We start from the raw sequence: 24171 nt of genomic DNA on the forward strand, positions 1-24171 counted from the left end.
AGAACAATAGTATTGTTGATGCTGTTGAATGGAGTTTATAATTAAAAATAATAGCTAATATTTATAGAGCACACATATGCCAAGCACCATACTAAGCACTCTATGCTGACTATCTCATTTAATCCTTGCAGCAATCATTTTAGGTTGATATATAAACATATTGTTAAGGAAAATTAGGAACAGATATAGAAAATAATGTTGCTCATGGTCACATAGCTAGTACGAGGTAGAACAGTGAATCAAACTATGCAGTCTGACTCAGGGCTTATGATGTTAATTAGGACCTGAAAAAATTTTGCAAATCACACAGTAAAGGTGAATAAACAACAAAATTCCCTCAAATGTTTGAGTCAAGAAAAAAGTCTCTCGGGAGTGGATGTTGCTTGGTGGTTGAGCACCTGCTTCCCATGTATGAGGTCCAGGGTTTAATCCCCGATACCTCCCTTTTAAAGAAAAAAAAAATGTCTCTTTGTATCCATGAACATGTTACCATATGGGGAGCCATAAGGAAACAGGTAAAAAATTGTCAGATCAAGTGGTAGACAAGACTATTATGCAAAATTAGGGAGGAAGCCTCAGTCAAGACAAAAGGAAGGAATTCCAATATGATCAAGTCTATAAGGTCTACAGCCTCCTCAGCAATTATTAGCTAAATACATAAATGATACTGAACAAAAAACAGACCACATCCTCAAAAAGCATTACAGTCTAATGGGAGATACAGAAAGGTAAACTGAAGTAACTATAAGATTCCATGGGAGAACAGAGGAGGGAATCTATTTCAGACTCGTGAGTGGGCATGTAACAGAAAGCTTTCTGAAGGAAGTGACTTCTAAGCTGAAGTCTAAAAAATGAGTAGAAGATGAGGTGGTGGGAAATGAGTGAGCAAGGAAGGGTATTAGAAGTAGAGGGAATAACATGTGAAGAAGGCCAGGGAAAGTACAAACGTTCAGTATTATTGAAGCCTAGACAGAATATTTGGTAGAGGAGAAAGATGAGGTAGAACAGTGTATAGGGACTTTGTTCCAAAAGAACTTATTGTATATCTTTTAAAGATTTCAGACTTAAAAAAGCAATGGGAGCCACTCAAAGGTTCAGTTACCAAATAGGATAGGTTGAAAGAAAGCTGGGTACAAGAAATAAAAACAAGGTTAGGTTTTTGGTTAAACAACCAAGTTTTTGCTTTTAAGATGATGGGAGCCTCAGGATAGAAGGGAGAGAAGGGAAAATCATTCTCTTAAGTCCCACTCTCATAAAATAACAGTAGTTAAAAAGGAGGGGATTTTCATCTTCCCAAGAATGCTTACCTGGATACTATCACAGCCAATACTGGCCCCCTGAGTTGGGAAAATGAGTAAGTAGTATATGAATCTCCTTGTACAGCCAGGGAAGCTAGATACTCTGTTGAACAAACTGAGTACTTATAGATTATGAAGAGCTAACAAATAGGCTCTTAAAAGTCTCTAAACATAGATAATGTAATCACAGCATGTATTTCATCTTTGGAAAAATAAAAATACTTACTCTGAAGCCAGCTTGAGATGGTTGTATCATCATGTTTCATTCTCTCCTTCTCTGGGTTAGCTAAAGCTTCAATGATACAATCTTCCACACATTAAGAAAAAATTAAGTCACTATATATCTCTTAAAAAAAACTCTTACAACAAAAAATATGCCACATGTTGGAAAAATTAAAGTGTTTCCTTTAAATTATTACAATGTATTAAAAAATATACTCTTTGCAACATCAACTTTTCTTCTTTGACCTCTTTTCATCTTCCAGCAAACAAGATACATTCCACCTATAACAAGATATTTGGTAGACTTAATGCTGTTTCTTCCTATACACAGCACAAAGACACACACACACACACACACACATACATACATGCACACAAACTCCTGAGAGAAAAAAGATGACTGCTGAAACTTAACATAAGCCACTTGAATCAATAAGAGGTCATTACTAAAGGTACTTGGAATAAAAATAAAACATCACCTCTATGATCTATGAAATACAAAATCTATTATTTCACTTGAAAGGATACAAGCCAAGACATCATAATTCAATGAAGTGAGATATTTCAATGAATCTACTACAGGTGTTATTAGGTTATCATACTTCTGTATTTGTGACAAGATCTGGAAGATAAGGATAGCATTAACTTAATCAAAAGAGATCTTCTACTGTGCAAACTAAATAAAGTCACACTTTTTATTTTGCAAAAGAAAGACAAAATAATGCTTATAATAAAAGTGGTTTCCTTCCATTCTGTACGTATATAAAACTGACTAGTCTGATCATTTCCCTGGAGAATGTTTTCTTAAGCTACATTTTCCAACTAGGAAATAATTCCAGAGTCTAAAGTTGGCTTTTAAAATTATAGAGGCTACTACACTCATGTCAAATGTGTTTTAGAAATCTCTTTCTAAATATGAAAATAGTGCTACATATAAATTAAATGAAATACTATTCAAATGTTTTTAAAAACCAAAACCAACAAATAATGCATCTCTTTATTAATGCTTCCATAAATCAAAATGCAGTAAAAAAGATAACAGTAGACTGTAATAGTAGTGCTCTAGTAACACATTACTAGAAAACTAGATCACTATATTAAATACATTCCACGGAAACTTTTGTTTTTAGCATAACCACGCAAGGTTTCATTTACTAAAAGTTTTCCCCCCCTAAAACTAGCAAGCATTTAAAAAACATCATTATTCCCTTTCGTCTTGTGCTGATTTAAGACAACAAAAAAATCCCTTAATATTAATCTAGAAACATACATAATCAAACAAAATGGTTGGGTTGCTATGGCTCAACTTCCCAATCTGTCTTCCAGAAGGCTTCACATTTTCCTTGGTTAGACGCCTACATGGGGAGAAAAGGTGGCAGGTGTCATCTTAAGTAATTTCCCTCAAAAGTCAGATAACTTTGTTGCATCATGCAAAACAATTCTTTCCAAGATACCAAAAGAAATGCATGTAAATACCCACATTCATCACATACTTTACTGAGGACTTGGCTACTTGCATTAGGTATTCTCCCAGAGGGCACTGAGATTCAATATACAATGCTTAAACACTTACAAAATACAATCTCCCGTTTTATAGTAATGGTCTAATAAGCATTACAACTCAATGTACTCCATAAGTTCTTATTATAGAGAATCATAACTATTTTAGATTTAGAAAGGTTCATTTATCAGTTTAGGGATTAAGATATCAAATTTGACATTAATGCAATGAAATACCTCATTTTATCTAAGAGCTAATGCTGTATTCGAAATGGAAAGTTTCTTAATATTCAAAGTAAACAAATTTTAATAAATTCTATTGCTTTTCTTCCCCTTTAATTATTCCTCTACTCACATTCTGGAAATTTGTACCTATTGAAATCAGTTCAAAACAATTATTACACAGAATCTTCAATTCTTCTGATGACATTATTACAAAATAGAACCACAAGCATGAAAAGGTTACAAGTGACAGAAAATAAGCTTTCTAGAATGAAAATCTAACAAAGCATATTATGAATTCAGCCTATAGTTCAAGGAATGTGACCATTCTGCAAGTGACAAACTTGATAAAACTGTCTTAAGAAGCTTCAAATGACAAAACTGACCAATCAATCAAAACTATTTCCTCACCAGGAATAGAGAATGGATTAGAGTGGACTTACTGGTATTCTGCTAGGGAACTATTGTGATTAGTAAGGGAAGAAATTGTAGTAGTGATGTGGAGAGGGTAGCCATGGTGGCTGCTGATGGTCAGGAGAGGGAAGAAGAGATATGGTGTGGGGGCGTTTTCAGGATTTGGAGTTGTCCTAGGTGTTGCTGCAGGGATGGATGCTGGACATTGTGTGTCCTGTCGTGGCCCACTGGGTAGACTGGGAGAGTGTGTGGACTACAATGTGGACACTGTCCATCTGCTGCAGCGGTTCTTCTGAATGTGTTCACTGGGTGCAGTGGATGTGCCGCAGTGATGGGGGGGGTTTGTTGTTGTGGGAGAGGTGGTGTGGGTGGGGTGGCGGGTATATGGGGACCTCATATTTTTTTTAATGTAACATTTAAAAGAAAATAAAGAAGAAAAAAACAAAAACTAAAAAAAAAATTATTTCCTCACCAATTGCTTCCCTTTCCCATTTCTCCATGGTCCAGCTTCCTTCTTCACAAAGACAGCCCATCAGTTAACTTTGGCTATACACTGTCCCACCAACAAACTTGCTACCTTTTTCTAACCAAACTAAAGTGGCCTTCCTACTTGTTAAGGCTAAATGCTCCCTTCTATATTCCAGATAAAAGAACTCTGATATGGTCGTAAAGAGAGTGGATGAGACAGATTCAAGAGATTTAATAATGAATACTTAATGTATTATTAAATAATGTATGTAAAGCACTTAGTACAATGCTTGGCACATTTAGTAATGGCTCCATAAATATTAACTATTGTTATTACATTAGAAGCTCTACCTGGAGAACCCTTGAGACTAGAACAGGAAGCCCAATTCTGACACTCTTTCCTGCTACACCTTCCCCAACTTCCTCCATTGTCGTAAATCACTCTCTATCCTCCCACAGAACTTGATATATGCATATTCATATATAAACACTCACAATCACAATACAGTTTACTATGTGCTATAGTAGATAACTATGCACATGCCTGTTTCCCTGATAGGCTGTGACTTCCCTTAGAAGCAGAGACTGCATTGCATCCTGTTAAATCTAGGTAACTAGAGAACAAACCACCTTTAATTATAATAACCATCTACTGCATGGATATATAAAAGAAATAACTGACAATAAATAGCCTTGATGAAAACACTTAGATATTACAGTATATTTAGTATCTAAACTCATACTAACCTGAAGTGTACAATTTTCACAAGTGTACCAGGAAGCAGAACTGACACTACTTTTACGTTTTCAGTGAAATAGAAAAAATAAAGCACGCAAATGAAAAAAAAATTGAAATTCCTCAAAATCTGAATCCCTATGGAGAAAGTTTGGCACAATTACATGAGATCTTCATAACAGATTAAAAAAATCTGTATTATAATAATGTTCAGCAGAAAAAATTTCCTAGAACTTTTACTACCTTGCACAAACCATTAAATGTATTATGCCAACTGAGCAAAGGCCACAGTAACCTGTCTTTTAAAAAATTCATTTAATAATATGTATGCATTAAAGAGGAATTTTATTAGATTTTACATGTATGCAAATATAACTATTAAAACATCAATTTAGTAGCCAAAATGAGCTAAAAACACAAAAATCCATATTCTATCTATAGTATATAATCAGCTATACCACTAGCAAACATCCATGAACTTCCTCAAAGCTGAAGCTCAGACTTAAGCTAGCTGAAAGAAAATAAATTAGATCCATATATAATTTAGGTTAATATGCAGAAAAATAAATTAAAACTTACTTCATGATATATTTGGCTCTGTCTATTGTTTGAGCTTTAACTTTTACTAAAAGTGGGTGACTGTTATAAGTTTCATTCTTCCACTGGCCATATAGACGATATCTTAAAAAAGGATGAGATAAGGAATTAGAAAAAGTATTAAACACTTAAAGGTTAATACACTAGAAGCGAAAAGTAGTTAAATACATGAAAATAATATATATTTACCTATGCTGATAAGGAAATGTTTTAAACATCCCCCACAGTTCCTCAGACATGCAAGCATTGCAGTCCATCAGAGAAAGAGATGGAAGTAGTACCTGGTCAGTAATGCTAAGCAAACAGCTAAGTATAACTTCCTAAGAAAAAGGGAGGGAAAATTATTTCAGTAAGAGGTTATTGCCAATGCACTTTATTTAATTCCCCCTAAATAAATTTATGATAGTCTTGGAAAAATTGCCATTCCTTGATCAGGTAACATACCATATCTAATTTTCTATCATATCACTTTCCTTTTCACGTGTGTTTGTGTTTCTCCATCTAAGCTAGCAAATGAGGCAAGGGAAGGAAAAGATTAACAAGAGAATGAGGGACTTTTATCCCTCTTCCTTTCTCCATTTTAATTCTCAAAAAGGAGGTTGTTCATCTTAAAAGATAATTTTCTGCCAAAAGTTTTATTGAGCATTAAGAGTACAAAGTTATTATTTGTACATGTAACAAAAGCTTATTCACAGTAAAATTTGCAATGTGTTGTACCCGACAACCATCATACACATTACTGAATTCTTCTAGTCTCTTACCGTTTTCTCTTTATCTTCTGATTTGCTTCCATCAGACTGAAACTAAAATTAAACAAAATGAAAAAAGGGTTAAGATGATGCTGTTATACTTTAGATTCGCCTTTGAAAAAATATTTAACTTGCACATGGTTGTAAATTGTTTCCTCACTTTTTACACAAATGCGTATTTTAAATATACCCAGTGTTACCAGTTAAACCTTTAAAATTTCATCTATATTTCTAACCTTCAAATCATTCTCAATACCCATGAATTTTAAAGGTCAATTATATTAGCCATTTCTTTTCAACTCCATTATCATAAACCAAAAGCATCCCTAAAACTGACCAAGTATATTATAAAATTGTAGCTAAAACAATAACTTAGTTATAATACATTTGCATTTATACATTCTGATGTTTCCGTTTTCCCCCTACTAAATTAGTAAAATCAAACAGTAAAGCAACAACAAAAATACAAATTAAATAAAGAAATTAAAAGCTATGGGTTTTTTTTGGCATCTTCTATTTTGTCTTTATTATGGTAATGATAAAGCATACATATTCAGATAGTTCACATGCAGGAATGTACTTTTAATATTTTACACTAATTATTTATTCTCATGTTCCATTCCTGTATGTTTCCTAAGGTAGAAAGACTAATGTCAATAACTTGGACACCAAGCTCACGCAAAAGGAACAGGAAGGTTGAACAGAAAATACCACTTAATGGTGAACAATGTAACTACTACTATGTCTTAAAGAAAAGTTGATGCATTCCTTTATCAAATTTCCTTTCACTAGATTTTGCTGATGTCAAAAAGCACTTTGCAAAGCTAAGAGAAGAAACCAGCCCTTTTTTATAAGTACATCATCATTAACATCTTCTCCTTTGGATTCTAAGCATCACACAAAGAACTATTATAACTACTTTACAACCAAGGAATGAATTTACAGAGGGCAGAATAGAAGTTACAGATTTGGTATCCCTCAAACAGTTATGTCCTGAAATCCTTTATCATTCCACTTTTACAGCTCTCTGTGGATATTTTAATTGCTCCCCACACATAGACTGGCAAAACAAGATTCCTGTAGTCATTTCTGGTTGGCAAGCCTCAGATCTCTATATTTCAATTTACTATACAGTGGTACCTCAGTACTTGTTAATTGGTTCTGAGAGGCATGATGAGTAAAAAAAAAAAAAAAAGAGAGTACCAAACAAAATTTTCCCATAAGGAATAATGTAAATAAAGTTAATGCATTCCAAAACCAAAGACAATGCACATTTTTAGGCCAATATGTAAAAAGATAGGGTTGTATGTTATTACTTTACATGAGAAATAAACCTAAAATTAATAAATACTAAGATTAAATAAAATTAAAACTTCACTTTACTTGTACTGAGATGAGCCCATGGCCTAATGGGATGGTTGGAGGAGAGTGGTAAGGAGAAGAGGTTACCTGGAGTGTTGCTTGGAAGGAGAGCCCCCCTCCAATAGAAGAACGGGCACTTGCACTTTTAAGTGTTCTTTCTCTTTTCTGCATTTTTTTCAACTTGCACCACAGGCTCTGATGCGCTCTTTGTCACCTTCACTAAAGACTTATCAATGAGGACTGTTTCTGTCTTCTTTTCAGAATTCTTAGTGCAAAATGGTTTGGTCATCCAATAAATTCACATTTCTGCTTGTCAGAGCTTTTTCTGGATGGTACTGCTCCACAAAGTTTTGAACGACTGCCCATTTTGCACACATTTTTTTTTATTAAGGAACCGTGGACATCCTCTCTTATATCCTCTTCACCTGAAAAAAATCTCTTCAGCGACCTCTTGTTGCTGCTCCTTCTGTAGTTCCTGCAGCTCCTCAGTGCTGAGCCCTTCATGATGTTCCTCCACTAACTCAACCATCAGCATGTTGATCTCCAGACCCAGAGATTGGCCCAAAGATTCAATGTCCTGCACAACTGTACCTGCAGGCTTGGGTCAGCCTCAAACCCTTCTAAATATCTCTGGGTCACAGCTTCTGGACACAAATTCTTCCATGCCTAATTCACTGTCCTATAAAATACTTCGTTCCAGGCCTTATCAATAAGGTTCATGCAGTGCAGGATACTGAAATGCTCCCTCCAGAATTCTGTGCAGGTCAACTGGGTGTCACTGGTGATCAAAAGCACCTCTGGAAAAATGCCTTGGTATACAACTTTTTGAAGTTTGAAATGACCTGCTGGTCCATGGGCTGTATGAGAAGAGCAGTAATAGAGGGCAGGAACCTTACAATGATGAAGCTGAATTCATCCAGTAAGTCATCCTCTAAGCCTGGAGGGTGAGCAGGTGCATTGTCCGAAAGTAAGAGAGCTTTCGGAGGCAAATCTTTCTCCAGCAAATATTTTTCACTGAAGGACCAAACACTTCATTTATCTACTTGGTGAAAAATTGCCTCGTGACCCAAGCTTTGCTGTTTGCCTTCCACATCACATGGAGTTTGCTTTTTATGACATTATTCTTCTTGAAAAATCACGTTTTCACTGCGATAGACTAGTAAAGGCTTGAGTTTTAAGTCACCACTAGCATTCTCATACAAAAATAGAGTAAGCCTGTCCTTCATTGGTTTGTGGCCTGGTAATGCCTTCTCCTCTGTGATATAGGTTCTACCCGGCAATTTTTTTCCCAAAAAACTCAGGTCTCATCATGGTTAAAAACTTAGTGAGGAATAAATCTCTCAGCCTCTACATAATTTTTAAATTCACTGACAAATTCATCAGCAGCCTTTTTATTAGCACTCACTGCCTCGCTATGCCTTACAACACTATGGATGTTGGTCCTCTTTTAAAACATCAGTATGCAACACTTCCACTTTTTAACATGTCATGTCTTCTGATACACTGTTGCCCAATAACTGCTTCTCTTTTACCAAAATTAATAATAGCTTTTCAACTTCCTCCAGTGTTTGGGAACACTGCTTTATTACTGCTTTAATTCCTTTCGCAAAATCAGCCTTTTTTTTTTAATCACTTCCTTATTCTTAATGATGGTACAGACCATTGTTCTAGGCATACTGTATTCCCCAGCAAGATCAGTAATGCGAATACCACTCTCATATTTACCTATTCTTTTTTATTTCTTGCTCAATAGTGGTGTTAAGTAATTTTCTTTTCTGCGCAGCACTATCACTGCTAATTTTCTTAGGATCCATAATGGCAAAAAAAACCAGAAATACAGAAAATTACCACAAAAGCTAATACCACAATGGGATGTACACAGGGCAAGAGCTATCGCATGACTAACGTGTGACCCTTTGTTGTGGCTGGAGAGGGTAGCAAGTCATGAGACAATTAACATGGACAAGTTCTAGCTTGTGTGTCGAGTACCAAACTAACAAAAAGTACTAAGACAAAATTTTCACCTCAAAATGCGTTGGGTACCAAATTTGACAAGTTTCAAAGCAGTGGAGTACCAAGGTATGATGGCATTTAAAGAAATCTACATAAAAAGTGTCTCCTAATTCAACATTCTCCCTCCCAGGTCGTGGCACCATCAGTTTTAAAACTTTAAAGCTATGGACAACTTCCAGAAAGATGGCTGATAAGACAGACATGGAACTCTCTTCTCTCCCAGAAAAACAGCCAAATTTCAGGTAGAAACTGGTTGGGAAAAAAATGTTCTAAGTATTAGACACCAGGGGAAGGCTAGACACCAACAAAAAACAGTGGCACAGGAAAAAATCTCAATGGAAGACAATGAGTAGAACCTGCAGATGCAGCTGCCGGTGCCATTCCCCTACCATATGAGCAGACAATTTTTAATACTCCAGCAACTACGGACACATGGGGCCACAGGGATCCACCTCCCCAGGAAATGGGAGAGAGTGGGATGCAGCCTAAGGTTCCTTCAGCTTTTGGCCAACAAATTTGGTCTGCTGTGTCCCACTAGCACTTCCAGGACAAGTGGGGCCATGCCATTATTTGGCCTGGGAGCAGGTACAGGACTAAAGAGATTCAACCCTCCCAATCACCTTCCCTACTGACCGGGATTGGTTGTTGAAGATGAATAGGAGAGTGGAATTATTTCCTACCCCAGAAAAGAGAGGGGCCTGACAGCAAAGGTTAGAGAACAGCCTCTGAAAAAGTTTGATTTGCAAGGTTCTGAATAGCCTCCAGGCAGGATCCTCAGTCAAACTGCTGTGGACGCTGTTGCAGCAAATACACTCTGATGAGGCTTTAAACCGAGAGGGCTACCAAAGACTGTGATCTGCTAGAGGATGAAGGAAGTGCATGTAAGAAAATTAAAGGCAAATAAGTAAGAGAGATTTTTCCCGCCCTTACAGCCTCACTCCCCAACGCTCTTGGATGTGGGTCTGCAACAAATTACTGGTCTAGGGCCCACTTCTGAACAACTAACAGGGACAATCCTGAAGACCTATAACAGGTTTAACCAAGATTCAAAAAATGGTAGTAACACACAGGCCCCTGCCACTGAAGCCCTATGCAAGAGACAGAAATTAGCATCAGAGTAAACTCACCACCATAACCAGATCCCTAGACATTCACAAAAAATTATAAGCCATAGTAAGAAAATGGGAGGAATGGCTCAAGCAAAGGAATATATTAAAGCCCCAGATAAGAAACAGGATTTGAAACAACTAATCAATGAGTCATATACATTTCCAAAATCAAAGTAATGAGTTGAAAGACAATAGGATCCATTTTGTGTTATCTATGATCTTTAAAAAAAATTAAAAATGAGAAAAAAAGACAATAGGGTAAAGAGATAAAGGACATCAAGAAGATACTAACTCCTGTCTCTCCTTTTTAAGACACAGATGAAAATTTAGAGAGAAGGCAGAAATGGAACATTGTGGTCAAATTTCTGATTGCCATCACCTTGCTGCTCAGTGACATTGCCATTAGAGCGTTTGTCATTTTTGAAGTCCCATGCCCTGAGGCACCAAGACCTGAACCCTGAACTTCCCATGTAGGAAGAAGGTGTTCAACCACTTGAGCCACATCCACTTCCCAGAATCTTTCTTATCACAGTGCTCCAGGCGCCCACTACCAACCTGTCTTCTCAGCTCTAGGCTAAGATTTCCTATAATGCAACTTTTTCTAATAAATTATATGCCTTGCTTATGAGAATGATTTTATCTTAAAAAAAAAAAAAAAGAAGACACTGAGCAGGCACAAAGGAAAATTTGAAAACCTGAATAATAAAAGTAAGAGAGAGCATGGAAATGAAAGACACGAGAGGTGAGAACAAAAGCACATTAATCACCAAGTGCAATGAATGTCTCATGATGATGGAGGAGGTTGTTGTTACGGGGGGAGGAGTGGGGTGAGGGGGGTGGGGGATATATGGGGACCTCATATTTTTTAAATGTTACAATGTTACCAAAAAAAACCGATGCAATACCACTTTTTAAAAAAAAGCACATTAAAGGAGTGGGTGTGACTTGGGCGGGTGAGCACCTGCCTCCCACTCGGGAAATCCTGGGTTCAGTTCCTGGTACCTCCTAAAAAAAACAAGAAAACAAATAACAAGGAAAACAAACGAAAAAACCAACTCAGGGAAACCAATGTGGCTCAGTGGTTAGGAGCCAGCTTCGGGGCCCAGCCCCCAGTACCTAAACAAACAAACACATTAGAGGCATAGAAAAAGCAGACTCAAAATGAAAGAAGAAAGAATAAGCGATACTCAAGACAGAACAGCTGAAATTTTAAGACAGAAAAGAATGGAAAAATTTGAGCAGGGGCTCAGGGAGTTGAATGTTAACATCAAGTGCAACAATATATGTGTTATGGGAGTCCCAGAAGGAGGAGAAGGGAAAAGGAAAAGAAAAGAGTGTTTGAGGAAATAATAGCCGACAATTTCCCAACTCTCATGAAAGAAATGAATTTACATAGCCAAGAAGCACAATGTACCCCAATCAGAACAGACCTACCCCAATACAGATAATATGCAGAATGCCAATTGCCAAAGATAAAGAGAAAATTCTGATAGCAGCAAAGGAGAAGTAAACCCATCACATACAAGGGATGCACAGTAAGACTTAGTCCTGATGGATTAAAAAACATGAGCCATACATATGTTGCATATAAGAGACTCATCTTAGATCCAGGGATACAAACCTGCTGAAAGTGAAAGGCTGGAAAAAGATACTCCATGCAAACAGTAACCTAAAAAGAGCAGGGGTACCTATACTAATACTGGACAAAACAGACTTTACTGTGCAAAAATGTTATGAGAGATTCAGAAGGCTTGCATCCCAAATAAGTGGTTTATACAATCTTCGCAAGTGCTCACAGATGTTTCCCCAGAATAGACTATGTGTTAGGTCACAAGGTAGGTCTCAATAAATATAAAAAGACTGAAAGCATACAAAGCACCTTCTCAGATCACAATGGGATAAAAGTGGAAATCAATATTAGACGGGAAAGGGGAAAATTCGCAAATATGTACAGGCTAAACAACACAATCCTAAACAATTAGTCAGTATAAGAAGAAATTGTAAGTGAAATTAGTAAATATATTGAGACGAATGAAAACTAGAATACAATTATTCAAAATATATGGGATATAGCAAAGGCAGAGCCAAGAGGGAAATGTATAGTTCTAAATACCTATATTTAAAAAAGAAAAGGAGCTAACACCAAAGATCTAAAGAACAACTAGAGAAACAAGAATAACAAAAAAAAAACAAAAACACTGCGAACCATTTCCAAAGCAAGCAGAAGAATAAAGATTAGAGCAGAAATAAATGAAATTGAGAAAAAATATATGTAGAATCAACAAAACCAAAAGCTGGTTCTTTGAGAAGATCAATAAAATTGACAAACCCGGGAAGCAGATGTGGCTCAAGCAATTGGGCTCCCGCCTACCATATAGGAGGGTCCAGGGTTTGATTCCCAGAACCTCCTGGTGAAGGCAAGCTGGCCTGAGTGGAGAGCTGGCCCGCACAGGAGTGCTGGCCTGCAAAGAGTGCTGGCGCAGCAAAATGATGCAACAAAAAGAGACACAGAGAAGAGACAATTAAGAGATGCAGCAGACCAGGGAGCTGAGGTAGACCAAGAGATTGAGTGCCTCTCTCCTACTCTGGAAGGTCACAGGATTGGTTCCCAGTGCCACCTAAAGAGAAGATAAGCAGACATAAAAGAACACACAGCAAATGGACACAGAAGGCAGACAATGTGGGTGCAAAACAAAGTGGGTGCTAAACAATGTGGGGGGGGTGTAAATAAAAAAATAAAATCTTTTTATTTAAATTGACAAACCCGTAGCTAGACTAACAAAGATAAAAAGGAGAGAAGATGCAAATAAACACAATCAGAAATGAATGGGGGGAAGTTATAACTGACCCCACAGAAATAAAAAGGATCATATGAGGATATTATGAGAAAGTATATATCAACAAATCAGACAACACACATGAAATGGACAAACTCCTAGAAATACACCATCTACACTGACTCTATAAGAAATGAAAGAATTTAACAAACCAATCACATTTAAAGAGATTGCAACAGTCACCAAAAATACCCCCAACAAAGAAAAGTAAAGGACCAGATGGATTCAAAGGTGAAGTGTACCAAGCATTTCGAGAAGAATTAACACAAATCCTGTTTCAACTCTTAAAAAAAAATGAAGAGGGAAAATTACCCAACACATTTTATTACGCCAATGTTACCCTAATACCAAAGTCGGATAAAGACTACAAGAAAAGAAAATTACTGACCAATCTCTCTAATGAACATAGGTGGAAAAATTCCCTACAAAATACTTGCAAATAGAATCCAACAGCAGATCAAAAGAATTATACACCACAAGCAAATGGGATTTATTCCTGGTATGCAAGGGTGTTTCCAACATAAGAAAATCAATTAACATAATACACTACATTAACAAATTGAAGGAAGAAATCCACATGATGATCTCGATCAATGCAGAAAAGGAATCTGACAAAATCTAACATTCTTTCTTGATAATAACACTTCGAAAGAAAGAAATAGAAGAAAAATTCCTCAGTATGATAAAGGGCATATATGAAAAACCCACAAACATCGTACTCAATGGGGAACAGTTGAAAGCTTTCCCTCTACGACTGCAAACAATTCAAAGATGTCCTTGTCACCACTGTTATTCAATATTGTGCTAGAAGTTCTAGCGAGAGCAACTAGACAAGAAAAATAAATAAAATATATCCAAATAGGAAAAGACAACATAAAAAATAACTATTCAAGGATAACATGATCCTACAGAAAATTCTGAAATGTATATGACAAAACTACTTGAGCAATAAACAAGTTCAGCAAAGTGACAGAATATAAGATCACCACACAAGAAATCAGTTATGTTTCTGTACATGGTTGAACCACCTAAGGAGGAAATTTGGAAAAAAATTCCATTTTCAAAAGCAAAAGACTCAAATACCAAGAAGTCGATTTAACAAAAGAAGTACAAGACCTATATTCAGAAAACAGTAAAACAATGCTAAAAGAAATCAAAGACCTAAACAAATGGAGAGACATTCTATGTACTTGGCTTGGAAGACTAAATATCATGAAGATGTCAATCCTACCCAAACTGATTTAACAGATTCAATGCAATACCAATCAAAATTCCAACAGCCTACTTTACAGAAATAGGAAAGGTAATTGCAATATTTATTTGGAAGGAAAAGTACAACCTAATCACCAAAAATCATTCTTAAAAAGAACGATGTGGGAGGATTTTTACTGCCTGACCCAGAAATACACTACAAAGCTACAGTGGTCAAAACAGTATGGAACTAGCATTAAAAAAACCACATTGATACGTGGGACAGACTTAAAAGTCCAGAAATAAACCCTCCACCTCTATGGCCAACTGGTTTTGTAGAAACCTACCAACAAAATAGTCTCTTCAACAAATGGTAACAGGAGAACTGGATTATCCATAACCAAAAGAATGAAAGAGGTCCCCTGTCTCATTGCTTATATAAGAACCAACTCAAAATGGACCAAACATCTAAATAAAATAGCCAGGGCCATGAAACAGTTAGAAGAAAATGTAGGAAAAAAGTCCGTGTATGTGGTGATTTCTTGTACCTTACACCCAAAGCATGAACAACAAAAGAAAAAATAAATGGAACTACCTCAAAATTTATCTGATAAGGGTTTAATATCTATGATATATAAAGAGTTGCTACAACTCAACAACAACAAAATGACCTGTTTAAAATGTGGGCAAAAGACCTAAATAGACATTTGTCCAAAGAAGAAATACAAATGGCAAAAAAACACATGAAAACGTGTTCAACTTCACTAGCAATTAGGGAAATGCAAATCAAAGCTACAGTGAGATATCATTTCATACCTATTACAATGGCCACTATTAAAAAGATAGAACTACAAGTGTTGAAGAGGATGTGGAGAGATAGGAATGCTTATTCACTGTTGGTGGGAAGCAGAATGGTACAGCCACCACGCAAAAGTGTATGGCAGTTCCTAAGGGGCCTGGATATATTTACCACATGACCTGACAACACCACTACAGGGTATAAACCCAGAAGAACTAAGAGCAGTGACATCTACACAAAGAAGTTCACAGTGGCATTATTCATGATTGCCAAAAGTTGCAAACAACCAGATGTCCGTCAACTAATGAATGGATAAACAGGCTGTGGTGTATATACATGACAGAATAATATGCAGCTGCAAGAATAAATGAAGTTGTAAAGCATATGAAAAAAAACATTGATGAACCTTGAGGACATTATGTTGAGTGAGGCAAGCCAGACACAAAAGGACAAATACTGTATGATTGTGCTACAATGAACAATATATATTGTGTGATGTCACAGAGTTAATAACCTGGTAACTATCAGTATTATTATGTGGGTATGAAAGTGGTTTAAAGGGAAAGCCTAAGGTCATGTACATTACTAAAAGGAAATCTAAAAAATATAACATAGGACTGTATAGCATGGTAAAACCACAAGCGAAATACGAATATGGGTAAAATTTCATATATAAGACCATCCTTTTCTGAAAGTGAACAAATGTATGTTATTACAAGGTGTTAATATAAGACTAAAAAGAACACCTTACGTCAAGTGAAAGAAACCAGGCACTAAGTACTACACATTGAATGAGTCCATCTATATAAAATGTAAATATAAATCAATCTATAAAAATGAAATTAGATTAGTGATTATGTAGGCCTGGGGAAAGACTCTTAAGGGGTGTGGAATTTTTCTTTTTGGAGTACTGAAATTGTTCTACAAATTTTTGTGGAGATGAATGCACAACTTTGTGATTATAATAACAGCCAGTGAACATACACTTTGTACAGAACAATATGGTATGTGAATAATATTGCTTAATAAATAATTGTGCAAGAATAGCCAGAAATAGCAGCTATGTACAACAAGGGAAGCATAGAGAGATTGAGAGGTGAAGAATTTTGTCTATTTATTATTATTATTGAAATGAAAATGTTCGAATAATGATTGAAGGGATGAATGCATAACTATGTTGATTATACCAAATGCCATTGATTGTATACTTTGGATGAAGTGTATGCTTTATTAACATGTATCAATAAAATTAATTTGTTTAAAAAAAAAGTGAACAATACCTATGTGTATATGGGGAGTTGGAAGGGAAGAACAAGCTAAAAGGACAAAATGAAGCACTGATATAAAGAACAATCTTTATTTCTGGAAAGAAATTTAGCTCAACCAAGTAAGCGAAGAAGAAAAGCTAACAGGCAGGTAACAAGCTTCTTATTTTTTTTGGCAAATAAGGGTATTTTGTGTATGTATGTGTTTACATGCTTCAGTAATTTAATGGGTGCTACAACAGGGATGTCAAACTTTAGGGATGTCTAACTTCTGTGCAATGTTTTCATGTAAGACTAATTCAGAAGAAAATTCTGAATTGTGGGCTTACCATGTTACCTTGACGGGAAAACACACACAATTTTTTTTCCATTGGTAGGTTAAAAAGCTATGGTTTCCTTTCACAGACAGAATTATTAAATCAACATAACCCTAGTCAGCACATAAGTCAGTTAGGGAGGCTTTTTTGAGGGGGGGGTGGCATGCTGGTAGCACATAAGGTGCATACTGGAACATGGAAATAGGGGTATACCATAATTAGCAGAACTAGTTTTATAGTATATTATGCTGAGGATAAAAGCAGTTAAGCTACTTCTTTTCTGGTATACTATGATTCAAACCTTAAAGCTATACATGATTTTCTCCATATAAATAAGACATTTTATTAGCCCTTACTAGGTATATATAGAAGTTTCTAATGTCTCTATTTCAATTCTCTAGATTTCAAAAACAGGAGATTTGGAAAGGAGAAAGAAACAAAATGAAAACATATAGAAGAGAAATAAGAGACCTTTCTATCATAGGCTAATTCTAAGCAAGGCTGAACAAAACTAAATCAAGAGGTACATATAAATAAAAGCAACTTTCTTTTGTTTGATAAAATAAAGATACCCCATTAAATCATCTTTTTTTTTCTTTCAGCTGAATTTTTTTTTGTATCAAAGAAATAATAGAAAACTCTCTTTTCCCATAGTACAATAAAAAAAGTTTTATTGACTGGCCAGGCCCAGAGGCAATGGAAGGGAGACAGAAAAAGGGGAGGGGGGAAGAGGAGGCATTCATGTATTCACTTACTGGGTAGGTACCAGGCACTGGGAATTCAAAGATAACAGGAGAGAGTGCCTGTCTTTGAGGAGCTGGCACCTTTTGAAAGTCAAAACCATACTTGACAATACTGTTAGGAACTGAATTAAGCTTGGAATGAAACTGGGCTTTCACAATCATGCCTAGAAAGGCCATCAGTTGAATGGGTCAAAAGAAGTTATAATTGTGCCCTATGAAGAATGAGTAGCTGATGGTGCTTCATAACTATATTGGGCAGAAAAAGAATGTAGGTCCATCAAAGGGGGCTTTTGGAGAGTTGGAAAAAGTTGTAGATACAACTAAATAAATTTTAACTTCATTACTAATGACCTATTTTTAGTATCTCTAACTCAAGAACATTTCAAATGATATTTAAGATAAACCTGTACTTTATCTCAGAAAAAAACAAAAACACTTAAGATTAGCAACTAGACTGGAATTTGAAGGAATATCAGTGTAAATTATGGCATTAATTTGATCATCCTGTTTTTTTCTCATTCTTATTATCTGCCATTTATTGAATACCCACTATATGCCATGTACTAGGCTAAGAACTTTATATATATCATCTATGTCTTAAAACTACTCTATGGGAAGCAGATTTGGTTCAACTAATAGAGCATCCACCTACCATATAGGAAGGTCCAGGGCTCAAACCCAGGACCTCCTCACCCATGTGGTGAGCTGGCCCACACACAGTGCTGCCATGCGCAAGGAGTGCTGTGCCACGCAGGGGTGTCCCCCAAGGGGAGTCCCATGTGCAAGGAGTGCACCCAACAAGGAGAGCTGCCCCATGCAAAAAAAGCACAGTCTGCCCAGGAGTGGCGCTGCACACACAGCGAGCTGATGCAGCAAGATGATGCAACAAAAAGACACACAGATTCCTGGTGCCGCTGACAAGAATGCAGGCAGACACAGAAGAACACACAGCAATGGACAGAGAGCAGACAACGGGGGGATGAGGGGGTGAAGGGGAAGGGGAGAGGAAAAAAAACTACTCCGTAAGGAAAATCTTTTTGTTAGAAATGATTCTAAGTCAAGACCTTTTAAAATAACTTAGAACTTGGAAACTATAACTTATAGGATAAAATAGAAGTTAAAGGATCATGAGCTTATTACCCTGCCTGGAGAAGAGGTAGATGAATTACCTTTCAGTGTTTTGATTCAAAGTTCTGCTTTGGAGGAAAGGGTACCTTTCAATAAGAAACTCTTAAGACTTTATAAAACATTTAGAAATAAACAGTAATGTTATTAAATCATTTATGAAAATTTCACAAGAGACACAAAATGAAAAGGTACTATCTTCCACATTTCCTTTTATCAAAACAAATCTACACCAAGATACCAAAGAAGTAACAATATGGTCACCTACATACAGGATGACCATAGGTGCTGGTTCTCGCTTTTTATCCTGGTATAACTGATAGCTCGAGCTTTCAATCTCCAAAAGATTCTTGATTTAGACCACAAATTCACGTGGTCTCTCTACTTACACACCAAATTCCAGAAAATGGTTCATGGGGTTAGTTTAAAAATTGAAACATTAGCAAACCAAATGAACTGCTATATAGCGATACCCAATCTCAATATCATAAATTCCCCAAAGTTGTCCTTTTGGACGACTAATTATGACATGCAAGTTTGCCTTGTTTTACACAAGCATGGTTCTAAGAAATTGAAAATGAGTATTTTCAATGTACTTAATGAATATAAATATCCAAGTTATTAATTTCTCTTTATAAAAGGAGTTCACAATAGAAGTCTTTTCTAAAACAAAACTGCCCCATAAACCTATCTTTTGGGCAAATTAAGGATTTTATAAAACGTTACTGTTTAAAGTACTAATATGCCCCTGTATTTTAGTTTGATTCCCCCAAAAGTAGACCCTTATTCAAGTGCAAGCACAGTTTATTCGGGCAGTAACCCTAGGAACCAATAGTAGCAAATGATCCCTATTGGTAACTGGAGAATACTCCAGAGTATGTGTAGAAATACATCTCAGGGTTATTCCATATAAGGGAAAACACAGTTAGGATATACCAATTTCTGTCATTCACTAATTGAGAGCTGAGGGTGGGAGGTGTTAGTTCCCTAGCAAATCTGGTCTGATCTACATGGGCAGTGCAGGCTCCCAGGACCAGAAAAAGCCCTCAGGCAAAGAGACACACTGGAAACTGGCCTGGACACAGTAAGGATTTGGCATAAGGGACAAAGAGATATGGGTAGGAACTGATACCATCTGCTATCCTCTAAACAAATGACCAGAAAACAAATGACCAAACCTCTAGGATTTTCACAAATCTTTCAAATATTACCTCTCATTATAGACTAAGAAATTTTTTCAAATTGAAAGTTAAGGTTCAATTTCAGAAAACAAAGCCTATGGGGGTAAGGACAGAAGGCTGAATCAATCTTTTTACTGTGTGCACTTGGTTGACACTAAAAATGCTGTGTTTTTTCTTGTAAAATGTACTTTTAAACATTATACTACTTGTATATAAACTCTACATTTACCTATTAATAGACTTAGTATCTGTCTATCCTTGTATGTTTATATACCTCTTTAAGTCAGAAAGCAAAGCTAATGGGAAAAAAGTTAATTAAGGCCTTTTTTATAATTTTTTTAATAAAGATTTTATTTCTCTCCTTCCCCCCCTCACCCGCCCCAGTTGTCTGTTCTCTGTATCCATTCGCTGTGTGTTCTTCTGTGTCCACTTCTATTGTTTTATTGTTGTCAGCGGCACCAGGAATCTGTGTCTATCCTTGTTGCGTCATCTTGTTGCATCAGCTCTCCGTGTGTGCAGCCGCCACTCTTGAGCAGGCTGAACTTTCTTTTGGCTGGGCGGCTCTCCTTACAGGGCGCACTCCTTGTGCATGAGGCTCCCCTACACGGGGGACACCCCTGAGTGGCATGACACTCCTTGCGCACATCAGCACTGCATGTGAGCCAGCTCCACACAGGTCAAGGAGGTCCTGGGTTTGAACCATGGACCTCCCATGTGGTAGATTTGTAATTTATTACCTTGTGATTCTACATCTTGATTAAAATTGTCACCTGAAGATAATCAGTAATAGTTCAAACCAATTACTACAGGTGACAATACAAGTGTAAATATAAATGTTCTATTGATTCTTCCCTGTTTGGTTTATTAAATAGCAAGCATATTTTAGATTAATCTTGGGCTACAATTCCAGAATTTCTCAGTTATTTCATATAAGACCCATTAAGGGAAAAGTACATAGGAAAACTTAACAAATAATATCAATGACAGCAGTGTCTGTCTCTATTTAGAAAATGAGAATTATAAGCCAAAGTTTAGATTGTTTTTAAAATACTGTTAGAAAATTTGTTTATACATAAAATGGACACACACCCACATAATAATACATGACTATACTCAGAAAACCCCAGCAATAAAAATTCTTTGATTTACTTGATAAAAATTTTCTTGGATATATGTTTTAGTAATTTATAATGTAAATATCAAGGATAAGGAAAAAATACATATGATTATCACTAAAAGTAAAGAAACCAAAGAAATTTCTTTGCAAAAATCAACAAATTTCTTGAGGGAACTGAAGCTGCTACTCTAAAGTAGCACCTAATATTTAAAGACAGAAATAGATTAAAATATATTAATACTTTAAAACAAATCGCCAAGAGCTAGTAAACTTACTGGGTAGGCTGAATATGTACCCCAGAAAAAAATACACGCCTTAATCGTGATCTGCATTCCTGTGGGTGTGAACCCATTGTAAACAGGATCTCTTGAAGATGTTATTATACTTAAGGTATGATCAAAATGAGTAAAGTTGGGGCTTAATCCAGATTACTGGGGTAATTTATACATACAGAGAAAAAGCCACAGGGAGAAGCCAGAAGTTGGGAGTCAACGGAAACCATGGGAAAGATTTACTTTTCCTACCATAATCCTACCAATGAGAGAAGACAGATTTCTTCCCAAACTGGCCCCAATGGTTAAAATAAACATATTTTACTCTTTCTTCCCTATCCCACTTCTACTTCTGCAATAGAATGAAGTTGGGGCAGGAACAAGGCACAACCAGGACAGAACTAAAGTGTAAGAGGGCTGCAATGGAGATGGGAGAGGGGAAGAGTGACAGCTCTAGCATCTGTGTATCTTGGCAACAATATTTTATGTATCTGTGTGTATCCATACAACTTCCATAAATTGAACACCTTGTTTACAACTTTATGCTAGTTGAGCCAAAAAAAGAATTTCAGAATATGAGAAGTGAATATTAAGATTTTCAGTTAAAAAGAATAAAATTAGTGAGCAAAAATAAGAGAAAAAGAGGCTGCTTACATAGTCCCAAAGTATCTCTCCCCAAGATACTTATTAACAAAGGGAAAAAGAGTAACTTTACAAAGGAGAAACCTGGAAGTCACTACCTTAACCAAGTGATCAAGCTTAACATCATGAGCAATGGGACAAATTGATGTGTGCCTCCTAATATGATGCACTAGGAAAGACACAATCCTTTTGTTCTTTGAGCAGGCTTATTAGTTAACATGATTCATCCTTTTCAGACTATAAAGGTCAAGATAGTGAAACACTATTCTACTTTCTTTTTATAAGACTATATATGTTAAACAATAAATGATGCATATGATAATGATAAACTTAACAGATTTATTTAGAGTTCCTTTACACAATGTAAATGTGTGAGCATTAAAAAAAGTAACCTACCAGCTCAATATAAAAGACAAATAACTCAATTTAAAAATGGCCAAGAGATCTGAACACACTTAACCAAAAATGATTACAAATGGCAAATAAACAACTAGTGATGGGAAATGTAAATTAAAAGTATCAGATATCACAACACACCCCCTAGAATGAGATTTGAAAGACTGACAGTACCAATGTTGGTGAGTAATGTGGAGCAAATAGAATGCTCATACGTTGCTCCTGAGAATGCAAAAATGGTACAGGCACTTTGGGAACAGTTTGGCAATTACCCATATGACCCGGCAATCCCATTCCTGGGGAGATAAAAATACATGGTCCCCAAAAAGATTTGTACAATATTTATAGCTACTTTATAATAGCTCACAACTAGAAACAACCCAAATGTAAAACAACTGTTGAATGGATAAACAAATTCTGCTACATCTGTATAATGAATACTACATACCATACAATTCCATTTATCTGAAGTTCTAGAAAAACCAAAACAACTGTAATTTGTTTTGTAACAATCAGTGTTGCCAGGAACCCGAAATGGAGGGAGGGAACTGACTGCAAAAGGGCACAAGGGACCTTTTGGGTGGATGAAAATACTGTCTATCATGACTGTGGTGGCAAACACACAACTGCATACATATGTCAAAACTCATCAAATTGAAATTAAAATTGGTCCTTCACTGTATATAAATTATATCTCAATGTTCATTTTAAAAATAACACAAAAATAGCATACATGGTTATCCTGGGGGGGGTGGGGGGTGGCAGTGACCATAAGGGAGTGCAAGGGAAACTCTGGGGTGCTAATACTATTTCTGATCTGGGTGGTAGGCACTTGGGTACTTACTTTGTGCAAAGTTGCCAAGCTATACAACTATGATTTTTATACTTTTCTGTATTTATATTTTATTTCAATAAAAGTTTACTTAAAAAGAATGGATCCAAGGGAAACAGATGTGGCTCAAGCAACTGAGCACCCGTGTATCATATACGAGGCCCTGGGTTCGATCCTGGGGCCTCCTGTTGAAAGTAAGCTGGCCCGCACCACGGAGAGCTGACGCAACAAAGGGAGGCGCAGAAGAAAGACAGTGAGAGACGCAGCAGACCAGGGAGATGAGGTGGCTCAAGCAATTGAGTGTCTCTCTCCTACACCACAGGTCCTGGGATCGGTTCCCAGTGCCTCCTAAAGAGACAGACAAGAAGAACACACAGCAAATGGACACAGAGAGCAGGTAGCGTGCAAACAAGGGGGGAGGAAAAAAATTTTTAAAGCCATAAAATAATAATAATAAAAGATTTATTAAAAAAAAATAATGGATCCTCAACATCCGAGGTTGAAGGGACATCATACAAATAATGACTGCTTAAAAATTGAAGCCAAGACAAAAACAGCTGATTAGAAAAGCATGGGAAAATAACACAAAGTTACCACTAATTGATAAGAGGATTCAAAAAGAGGCTACTTGTCTAAAGCATACTTTCCTATGTGAGGGGCTTAACACCAGATTATGAGCTAGATTTGGGTTGCATATTTGATTTGGACACAATGGAATTTCCTGAAACTTTACCCAGTATAACCTTTTCTTAACTTAGGTTCAC

At 36.3% G+C, this 24171-nt stretch overlaps 1 protein-coding gene across 1 annotated transcript in view; it reads right to left on the reverse strand.

Moving 5' to 3' along the window:
- THOC2 (THO complex subunit 2) overlaps positions 1-24171 on the reverse strand; it is a 136704-nt gene that overhangs the window by 35242 nt on the left and 77291 nt on the right. Inside the window, exons 13-18 of the mRNA XM_058291677.2 lie at positions 6219-6260; positions 5647-5777; positions 5440-5541; positions 2791-2875; positions 2049-2142; positions 1525-1605 (exon numbers count right to left, since the gene is read on the reverse strand). Coding sequence (XP_058147660.1) covers positions 1525-1605; positions 2049-2142; positions 2791-2875; positions 5440-5541; positions 5647-5777; positions 6219-6260 — 535 coding nt within the window. The remainder of the gene's footprint in view (positions 1-1524; positions 1606-2048; positions 2143-2790; positions 2876-5439; positions 5542-5646; positions 5778-6218; positions 6261-24171) is intronic.

This window comes from Dasypus novemcinctus, chromosome X, assembly GCF_030445035.2.
Source record: "Dasypus novemcinctus isolate mDasNov1 chromosome X, mDasNov1.1.hap2, whole genome shotgun sequence".
In the NCBI taxonomy this organism is placed as follows: Eukaryota; Metazoa; Chordata; class Mammalia; order Cingulata; family Dasypodidae; genus Dasypus; species Dasypus novemcinctus.